General features: G+C 41.1%; 1 protein-coding gene across 1 annotated transcript in view; it reads right to left on the bottom strand.

Annotated features, from left to right (window-relative positions):
• Positions 1-7,577: 7,577 nt before the first annotated feature.
• LOC120046682 (Na(+)/H(+) exchange regulatory cofactor NHE-RF1-like) overlaps positions 7,578-11,373 on the bottom strand; it is a 50,760-nt gene continuing 46,964 nt past the window's right edge. Inside the window, exons 5-6 of the mRNA XM_038992096.1 lie at positions 9,562-9,660; positions 7,578-8,939 (exon numbers count right to left, since the gene is read on the bottom strand). Coding sequence (XP_038848024.1) covers positions 8,781-8,939; positions 9,562-9,660 — 258 coding nt within the window. The 3' untranslated portion in view covers positions 7,578-8,780. The remainder of the gene's footprint in view (positions 8,940-9,561; positions 9,661-11,373) is intronic.

Genomic DNA, 11,373 nt, shown 5'->3' with positions numbered 1-11,373 from the left:
TATGGTTTACCAAAGTGGAAATCCAGTGTTAGCTCTCCAAAGGCTTCAAAACAACATTTGGGGGTGGGGGGGGTGTTGCAGTATGTTATCTAAGTTTTGGTCGCATACACAGTTTAGCGGGTGCAGCGAAATACTTATGTTTCTAGCACCTAACAATGCAGACAAATGTTAGACAATTAAAATGTAAGGAGGGGGAAAAGAAAATCAAGAATGGCGGGATGAATCTGATTAACAACCCAAATAGCAGTAATCAACTGTACAGGTGTTTATACTACTGACAAGTACAGTGGCAAGAAAAAGTATGTGAACCCTTTAGAAATACCTGGATTTCTGCATAAATTGGTCATAAAATTTGATCTGAACTTCATCTAGGTCACAACAATAGACAAACAGTCTGCTTAAACTAATAACACAAACAATACTTTTTCACGTCTTTATTGAACACACCGTGTAAACATTCACAGCGCAGGGTGGAAAAAGTATGTGAACCCTTGGATTTAATAACTGGTTGACCCTCCTTTGGCAGCAATAACCTCAACCAAATGTTTTCTGTAGTTGCGGATCAGACCTGCACAACAGTCAGGAGGAATTCTGGACCATTCCTCTTTACAAAACTGTTTCAGTTCAGCAATATTCTTGGGATGTCTGGTGTGAACCGCTTTCTTGAGGTCATGCCACATCATCTCAATCGGGTTGAGGTCAGGACTCTGACTGGGCTACTCCAGAAATTGTATTTTCTTCTGTTGAATCCATTCTGTTGTTGATTTACTTCTGTATTTTGGGTTGTTGTCCTGTTGCATCACCCAACTTCTGTTGAGCTTCAATTGGCAGTCAGCCTAACATTCTCCTGCAAAATATCTTGATAAACTTGGGAATTCATTTTTCCGCCGATGATAGCAAGCTGTCCAGGCCCTGAGGCATCAAAGCAGCCCCAAACCCTGACGCTCCCTCCACCAAACTTTACAGAAGGGATGAGGTTTTGATGTTGGTGTGCCTTTTTCCTCCACACATAGTGTTGTGTGTTCCTTCCAAACAACTCAACTGTAGTTTCATCTGTCCACAGAATATTTTGCCAGTAGCGCTGGAACATCCAGGTGCATTTTTGCAAACTTCAGACGCGCAGCAATGTTTTTTTTGGACCGCAGTGGCTTCTTCCGTGGTGTCCTCCCATAAACACCATTCTTGTTTAGTGTTTTACGTATCGTAGACTCGTCAACAGAGATGTTAGCGTGTTCCAGAGATTTCTGTAAGTCTTTAGCTGACACTAGGATTCTTCTTAACCTCATTGACCATTCTGCACGGTGCTCTTGCAGTCATCTTTGCAGGATGGCCACTCCTAAGGAAAGTAGCAACAGTACTGAACTTTCTCATTTTATAGACAATTTGTCTTACCGTGAACTGATCAACATCAAAGCTTTTAGAGATACTTTTGTAACCCTTCCCAGCTTTATGCAAGTCAACTGTTCTTAATCTTAGGTCTTCTGAGATCTCTTTTGTTCGAGGCATTGTTCACATCAGGCAATGCTTCTTGTGAATACCAAAATCAAAATTTGTGAGTGTTTTTTTATAGGGCAAGGCAGCTCTAACCAACATCTCCAATCTCGTCTCATTGATTGGACTCCAGGTTAGTTGACTCCTGACTCCAATTAGCTTTTGGAGAAGTCATTAGCCTAGGGGTTCACATACTTTTTCCAACCTACACAGTGAATGTTTAAATTATGTATTCAATATAGACAAGAAAAATATAATCATTTGTGTGTTATTAGCACACTATATTTTCTATTGTTGTTTTTTAGATGAAGATCAGATCAAATTTGATGACCAATTTATGCAGAAATCCCAGTAATTCCAAAGGGTTCACATACTTTTTCTTGCCACTGTATAGGCTGTGAGGTGGGTAGTATACACACCACGAGGTTGGTGGCACCTTAATTGGGGAGGATCGTGGTAATAGTTGAAGCAGAATCAGTGGAATGGTATCAAATACAGCAAAAGCTCCATTCCAGCCATTATTAGGAGCCGTCCTCCCCTCAGTAGCCTCCACTGATACACACCTTAACATTATAACAGGCTTGGATGGCTCTCGCAGGGGTGGGCAATTCCAGTCCTCGAGGGCCTGATTGGCGTCACAGTTTTGCCCCAGCTCCAGCTAACACACCTGACTCCAATAATCACCTGATCATGATCTTCAGTTTAGAATGCAATTTGATTAATCAGCTGTGTTTGCTAGAGATGGAGAAAAAGTGTGACACCAATCTGGCATTCAAGGACTGGAATTGCCCACCCCTGCACGGAAGTCTACTGCATAGCCTCAGAGTACTGTACATTGAACTGGACTGTAGTAATGTAACCTACAGTAAACCCTGACCTAGTTGAAACAATAACAAAGCGCCCCTGTTTTGGTAAAAAGATGAGGGATGGGGCTTGATAAATCTAACCACTCAAATGTATAGACAGAGCTATGGATGGCAAGCACTGACCATCCATGATATCAACATTATACACTGAGTATACAAAACATTAAGAACACCTGCTCTTTCCATGACATAGACTAATCAGGTGAAAGCTATGATCTCTTTATCAATGTCACTTGTTAAATTCACTTCAAGCAGTGTAGATGAATGGGAGGAGACACGTTAAAGAAGGAAAATTGAGACATGGCTTGTGTATGTGTGCCGTTGATTGAAGTGTCTTTCAACAGGGTATGGTAGTAGGTGCCAGGTGCACCGGTTTCAGTGTGTCAACAACTGCAACGCTGCTGGGTTTTTCATGCTCAACAGTTTCCCATGTGTATCAAGAATGGTCCACCACCCAAAAGACATCCAGCCAACTTGACACAACTGTAGGAAGCATTGGAGTCAACATGGGCCAGCATCTCTGTGGAACGCTTGACACTTTGTAGAGTCCATGCCCCAACGAATTGAGGCTGTTCTGAGGACAGGGGAGGGGGTTCCTGTTTGGTGTACTCAGTGTTGTTTTAACCATGTTTTGAGGCTATATAGTGTTTGTTTACATTTACTTTGTTTACAAACATTTGAGTAAAACAAGCTTATATTTTGGATTCTGAAGATAGTTGTTCAAAGCTCATGAGGCATTTATAAGTTATATTCCACAATCAATGGGTACATACTGTATCATGAATTTATAAGGCCAAAATTGTATGTAGCCACTGCAGAAAACAAATCTAACTTTGTTTCTCCAATGCTGTTCCAGCAATTGTTATCAGAAACTGGGGTGGGTCTTGGCAAATGTAACTGCCACTTGAATTCTGTGGTAACCAGTGCCACCCCAAAACCAAAGACAAGGGGGCGGATTTGGGCCCATTTCAGTGATGTTTCTTCAAGAGAGAAAGCCGCTTTCGAATGTATTTAACTTTCATGAATGTTTCTGAAAAAGTGTTCTTGTTACAATGACTACATCGACTGACTTTTTATTTTGTAAAAAAAACATTTACTTATTTATTTATATGCACCTTCTCTGTCATATGTCATGTCAACAACATTGTATTATTTATATTAGCATTCATATAACAAAAGTCCATGATTATAAAATTCCATAATAGTTTTGTAGTCATATAGCTGTGATATTGTACTGCGCTTAGTATTATGTGTATACAGTTGAAGTCGGAAGTTTACATACACCTTAGCCAAATACATTTAAACTCAGTTTTTCGCAATTCCTGACATTTAATCCTAGTAAAAATTCCCTGTTTTAGGTCAGTTAGGATCACCACTTTATTTTAAGAATGTGAAATGTCAGAATAATAGTAGAGAGAATGATTTATTTCAGCTTTTATTTCTTTCATCATATTCCCAGTGGGTCAGAAGTTTACATACACTCAATTAGTATTTGGTAGCATTGCCTTTAAATTATTAACGTTTCGGGTAGCCTTCCACAAGCTTCCCACAATAAGTTGGCTGAATTTTGGCCCATTCATCCTGACAGAGCTGGTGTAACTGAGTCAGGTTTGTAGGCCTCCTTGCTCACACACACTTTTTCAGTTCTGCCAACAAATGTTCTATGTGATTGAGGTCAGGGCTTTGTGATGGCCACTCCAATACCTTGACTTTGTTGTCCTTAAACCATTTTGCCACAACTTTGGAAGTATGCTTGGGGTCATTGTCCATTTGGAAGACCCATTTGCGACCAAGCTTTAACTTCCTGACTGATGTCTTGAAATGTTGCTTCAATATATCCACATAATTTTCCATCCTCCATCTATTTTGTGAAGTGCACCAGTCCCTCCTGCAGCAAAGCACCCCCACAACATGATGCTGCCACCCCCGTGCTTCACGGTTGGGATCGTGGTCTTCGGCTTGCAAGCCTCCCCCTTTTTCCTCCAAACATAACGATGGTCATTATGGCCAAACAGTTCTATTTTTGTTTCATCAGACCAGAGGACATTTCTCCAAAAAGTACGATCTTTGTCCCCATGTGCAGTTGCAAACCGTAGTCTGGCTTTTTTATGGCGGTTTTGGAGCAGTGGCTTCTTCCTTGCTGAGTGGCCTTTCAGGTTATGTCGATATAGGACTCGTTGTACTGTGGATATAGATACTTTTGTACCTGTTTCCTCCAGCATCTTCACAAGGTTATTTGCTGTTGTTCTGGGATTCATTTGCACTTTTCGCACCAAAGTACATTCATCTCTAGGAGACAGAACGCGTATCCTTCCTGAGCAGTATGACGGCTGCGTGGTGTTTATACTTGCGTACTATTGTTTGTACAGATGAACGTGGTACCTTCAGGCATTTGGAAATTGCTTCCAAGGATGAACCAGACTTGTGGAAGTCTACAATGTTTTTCTTGGCTGATTTCTTTTAATTTTCCCATGATGTCAAGCAAAGATGCACTGAGTTTGAAGGTAGGCCTTGAAATACATCCACAGGTACACCTCCAATTGACTCAAATTATGTCAATTAGCCTATCAGAAGCTTCTAAAGCCATGACATCATTTTCTGGAATTTTCCAAGCTGTTTAAAGGCACAGTCAACTTAGTGTATGTAAACTTCTGACCCACTGGAATTGTGATACAGTGAATTATAAGTGAAATAATGTCTGTAAACAATTGTTTGAAAAAGGACTTGTGTCATGCACAAAGTAGATGTCCTAACCGACTTGCCAAAACTAAAGTTTGTTAACAAGAAATGTGTGGAGTGGTTGAAAAACGAGTTTTAATGACTCCAACCTAAGTGTATGTAAACTTCCGACTTCAACTGTAGATGGGGGCAAAGTGACCATGCATAGATAATAAACCGCAAGTAACAGCAGTGTAAAGCTGGGGGGTTCAATGCAAATAGTCCGGGTAGCGATTTGATTAGCACTGTACTTCTATATGTATGCACAGTAGGATAGTATTGTATCTAGGAGGAGTTCCGACTTCAAATGTAGCTGCTTCTGCTTCATGCAGTGTTTACTACTTTCATCAGATAGGGGGCCTCCCAAATGCCACCATATTTCGTATTTAGTGCACTACTTTTGACCAGGACCCTGGTCAAAAGTAGTGCACTTCATTGGAAATAGGGTGGCATTTTGGAATTGGGATGCAGACATAGTTACTTTTACTCAAGCATTAAATAGCCAGTATACTCAGGTTCTACAGTACAGTCCCCATCAATACTGCAATTATACACTTCACAAAAATATAAAACGCAACATGTAAAGTATTGGTCCTATGTTTCATCAGCTGAATTAAAAGATACCAGAAATGTTCCATACGCACTAAATTTGGTGCACACATTTGTATACATTCCTGTTAGTGAGCATTTCTCCTTTGCCAAGATAATCCATCCACCTGACAGGTGTGGCATATCAATAAGCTGATTAAGCCACATGATCATTACACAGGTGCACATTGTGCTGGGCACAATAAAAGGCCACTCAAAAATGTGCAGTTTTGTCACACAACGCCACAGATGTCTCAAGTTGAGGGAGCGTGCAATTGGCATGCTGACTGCAGGAATGTCCACCAGCGCTGTTGCCAGATAATTGAATGTTAATTTCTCTACCATAAGCCCCCTCCGTCATTGTCAAGAATTCGGTAGTACGACCAATCGGCCTCACAACCGCAGACCACGTGTATGGCGTCGTGTGGGTGAGCAGTTTGCTGATATCAACATTGTAAACAGAGTGCCCCATGGTGGCGGTGGGGTTATAGTATGGACAGGCATAAGCTACAGACAATAGATTAGGGCATAATAAATTGACTGATTTCCTCATTAACTGTAACTCAGTAAATCTTTGAAATCGTATGTTGCGTTTATATTTTTGTTCAGTTATATATGAGCTCTGGAAAAAATTAGGAGACCACTGCAAAATTATCCATTTCTCTGATTTTACTATTTATAGGTATGTGTTTGGGTAAAATTAATTTTTGTTTTATTCTATAAACTTGACGTTTTCCCAAATAAAAAATATTGTCATTTAGAGCATTTATTTGCAGAAAATGACAACTGGTCAAAATAACAAAAAATATGCAGTGTTGTCAGACCTCGAATAATGCAAAGAAAATATGTTCATATTCATTTTTAAACACAATACTAATGTTTTAACTTGGGAAGAGTTCAGAAATCAAGATTTGGTGGCATAACCCTGATTTTCAACCGCAGCTTTCATGCGTCTTGGCATGCTCTCCACCAGTCTTTCACGTTGATGTTGGGTGACTTTATGCCACTCTAGGCGCAAAAATTCAAGCAGCTCGGCTTTTTTTGATGGCTTGTGACCATCCATCTTCCTCTTGATCACATTCCATAGGTTTTCAATGTGGTTCAGGTCTGGAGATTGGGCTAGCCATGACAAGGGTCTTGATCTGGTGGTCCTCCATCCACACCTTGATTGACCTGGCTGTGTGGCATGGAACATTGTCCTGCTGGAAAAACCAATCCTTTTGCAGTGGTCTCTTAATTTTTTCCAGAGCTGTGTGTAGGTGTGCACACACACACAAATGACATATTGGTTTCCTTATACTGTAAAACAGTCTATGGACAAGGTAAGACAACAATCCATGATTAAAGTTGTCTTCACCTGGCCACTGTCTATAAATGCTAATTTATGTAATTTGGGTGAATGATTACTCATTCTTAGGGCCGAAGCGATAAAAATGTTAAAAGTAACTTTCTGATTGAGCTGATCTATGCTGTGTTTACCGTGAATGCAGTCTGCACTAACTTGGAAATATTGCCGTTACATTTCAATCACGCTGTACTGCTGAACTTCCGCGATACAGAAATAGAGCCCTAAAACCTCTTACTGTAAATAACCTTATTAACATTAACCTTAACTACAGTGTTAAAGAACAACAAAAAATGACACTTTACTAACAGGAATTGTAAGAACTGTAAAGTGTGACGTTTTTTATTTTAGGCTTCATTCTAATGTCAGAACATTGTTCTAGAGCACTAGCTATTGACTTGCTGATTGGTCTGTGTTGTTTGTGATGCACGCCCACCTGCTTACTCATCAGTTTACTGTTTAAACCATTAAAAAAGGGAGAATCTAAAACAGTTGTTTTCCTTTCTGAGATCCCACAGAGAACGCATGGTGAGACACACACAAAAAGGGTTAAAGAAGATAGACAAAAAGACAACATGTTTGATCCCAAATTTATAACTGTCATCCTCATCAATACAACTCAGCCCTTCTACCAGTGTACAAAAGCCTTCACACCCAGTAGCTCTCCAGGACCAGAGTTGGAGTTGATCCCTGGTCTATACTATAGCGCCTAGTGGCGCCCTGGACCAGAGCTAACTGACACATAAAGTAGGAAATGACTGATACACTGTACAGTTGGCTAACATTCCATTCAACCAAGAGAGTCTATTCAGAAACAAACAAACTGAGGATTTCTTTCTTTAAGACAATTCACTATGTACAAATCTAATGAAAGAAACATAAAATTATATTTTCATGTCATTCGTTGAGAATGGCAGGGGGGAAAAAATGATACAAATATAAACTATTTAAGATTTTACAATAGGTGTGATTGAACACCGGTTTGGACAGGTTGTTAACCCAGGAATGTTTCAACTTTACATTAAGATAGAATGGTTAACTTTGGATTCAAAAATCTAGAACCACATATATGACCATGTCACATTTAGAACAGAATTGAATGTATTTTAAATTCCCCATCTAAGAATTGACATGACAAAATCTTCAAATAGACAGGGTAGTAAACATCACACCAAAGTAAACCAGTGGTCAGCATTAGAACGATACAATTCCTGAACAAATTCAGTAATATTTGCCAAACAGACGTGTAGACCACATAGGTGATAAATGCTTAGACAATGGTATTGTATTGCTAAGAATTCAACAGATCATCTGTCGTTCATCTAGTCGGAAGTACTAAAGCATGAAAGTCTCTGGAAATAATATTGAAGATGAATCAGTCATCCACAAAGCTCCATCAGTTCCAGCTTGCTATTGGCTAGCTCATGATTTTATAAGGAAGTATTGCGACCACCAACCAACCAGATTGCAGATTAAAAGACTGACAACACACCTTGACACTTTCTAGCAATGTTTATTCCTTTATCATTTTCCCTGCATCCCATAATCTCTTATTTTGTCATCATCTTACTCTACTAGAGGTCAAATGTACATTGTTTTTCCAACTTCTAATTGTTAATTACATTGTTTCTTATTCAGGAGTGGAAAACCCCTAAATTAACACATGATGAAAATCATGAAATCACAACCAATAACACTTTGACGTGTGTGTGTGTATGCGCACGTTTGGAGAGAGCAAAAGGTCGACAAAAAGGAGGAAGGAAATAAGTGGTTTATAGGTTACTGAAGAGTTCATTCCTCTTGCGCCAGTCCATGGCAGGGACTTTCTTGGCTGAACGTTTCTGGTGAGCCCTCTCCTTGGCCTGGGCTAGAGACATGCTGAGGGCTAGGCCTGCATCAGACTCCTTAGCCGGAACCACCTGGAATTGTACCTGCAAGCCAACACACACACACACACACACACACACACAGAGAGAGAGCGAGAGAGCGAGAAAGAGACACAGAGAGAGAGACAGACACAGAGAGAGACAGAGTTACTCATTAGATATTCCACTGACAAAAATGTTCACCACTGGGGGCCTAGTGGTAGCCTAGTGGTAGCCTAGTGGTTACAGCGTTGGGCCAGTAACCGAAAGGTTGCTAGATCGAATCCCAGAGCTGACAAGGTAAACATCTGTCGTTCTGCCCCTGAACAAGGCAGTTAACCCACTGTTCCATTGTAAATAAGAATTTGTTCTTAACTGACTTGCCTAGTTAAATAAAGGTTAAATATAAATACAAATAAATTACACACAGTCTTGTATAACTACCCTTGTGGGTACACGATTCAGTCCCATTCAAAATCCTATTTTCCTTAACTGTAACCCTAAAAACTTAACACTAATTCTAACCTTTACCATAAACCCCCTAGAAATATAATTTTACCTTGTAGGGACTAACAAAATGTCCCCAGTTGGCTAAATGTTTGTTTACTATTGCTGTGGATACTTCTGGTCCCTTACAAGTATAGTTAAACACGTCCACACACACAAACACGTCCACACACACACACACCTCTGGTGGAGGGGTGCTGGCAGTGGCTGTTGGTAGAGAGCCAGTGGAGGAAGCGCTGGATGTAGACGAACTGACGGACACCTTAGGCTTTACCCCCACCTGTAGAGATAGGGGGACACACACATTAGAAACACACCTTATCGTTCACCTGTACAGACAAACACATTATCGTTCACCTGCATCCCACACACACCAGATAAACACACATTCCAGTACATTGAAATCACACCAATCACCAGCGGCTACAAGGGGTCAGGATTCACCATGCAGTGCCCTACTTTATTTATTTCACCTTTATTTAACCAGGTTGGCAAGTTGAGAACAAATTCTCATTTACAACTGCGACCTGGCCAAGATAAAGCAGTTCGACACATATAACACATGGAGTAAAACAAACATACAGTCAATAATACAGTAGAAAAATAAGTCTATATACAATGTGAGCAAATGAGGTAAGATAAGGGAGGTAAAGGCAATAAATAGGCCATAGTGGCGAAGTAAATACAATATAGCAATTACAACACTGGAATGGTAGATTTGACAGTAGATGAGTGTGCAAAGTAGAAATACCCAGGGTGCAAAGGAGCAAAATAAATACAGTAGGGGAAGAGGTAGTTGTTTGGGCTATTTATAGATGGGCTATGTACAGGTGCAGTGATCTGTGAGCTGCTCTGACAGCTGGTGCTTAAAGCTAGTGAGGGAGATAAGTGTTTCCAGTTTCAGAGATTTTTGTAGTTCATTCCAGTCATTGGCAGCAGAGAACTGGAAGGAGAGGCGGCCAAAGGAGGAATTGGCTTTGGGGGTGATCAGTGAGATATACCTGCTGGAACGCGTGCTACGGGTGGGTGCAGCTATGGTGACCAGCGAGCAGAGATAAGGCGGGACTTTACCTAGCAGGGTCTTGTAGATGACCTGGAGCCAGTGGGTTTGGCAACGAGTATGAAGCGAGGGCCAGCCAACGAGAGCATACAGGTCGCAGTGGTGGGTAGTATATGGGGCTTTGGTGACAAAACAGATGGCACTGTGATAGACTGCATCCAATTTGTTGAGTAGGGTGTTGGAGGCTATTTTGTAAATGACATCGCCAAAGTCGAGGAGCGGTAAGATGGTCAGTTTTACAAGGGTATGTTTGGCAGCATGAGTGAAGGATGCTTTGTTTGCGAAATAGGAAGCCAATTCTAGATTTAACTTTGGATTGGAGATGTTTTATGTGAGTCTGGAAGGAGAGTTTACAGTCTAACCAGACACCTAGGTATTTGTAGTTGTCCACATATTCTAAGTCAGAACAGTCCAGAGTAGTGATGCTGGACGGGCGGGCAGGTGCAGGCAGCGATCGGTTGAAGAGCATGCATTTAGTTTTACTTGTATTTAAGAGCAGTTGGAGGCCACAGAAGGAGAGTTGTATGGCATTGAAGCTCGTCTGGAGGGTTGTTTACAGTGTCCAAAGAAGGGCCAGAAGTATACTGAATGGTGTCATCTGCGTAGAGGTGCATCAGAGACTCACCAGCAGCAAGAGTGACATTGATATATACAGAGAAGAGAGTTGGCCCAAGAATTGAACCCTGTGGCACCCCCATAGAGACTGTCAGAGGCCCGGACAACAGGCCCTCCGATTTGACACACTGAACTCTATCAGAGAAGTAGTTGGTGAACCAGGCGAGGCACTCATTTGAGAAACCAAGGCTGTTGAGTCTGCCGATGAGGATGTGGTGATTGACAGAGTCGAAAGCCTTGGCCAGATCAATGAATACGGCTGCACACTATTGTTTCTTATCGATGGCGGTCAAGATATCGTTTAGAACCTTGAGCGTG

The sequence above is a fragment of the Salvelinus namaycush genome, chromosome 4, assembly GCF_016432855.1.
Source record: "Salvelinus namaycush isolate Seneca chromosome 4, SaNama_1.0, whole genome shotgun sequence".
NCBI classification, from domain to species: domain Eukaryota; kingdom Metazoa; phylum Chordata; class Actinopteri; order Salmoniformes; family Salmonidae; genus Salvelinus; species Salvelinus namaycush.
Note: the sequence above shows the minus strand (reverse complement) of the source record. Positions and strands in the feature narration are given on the sequence as shown.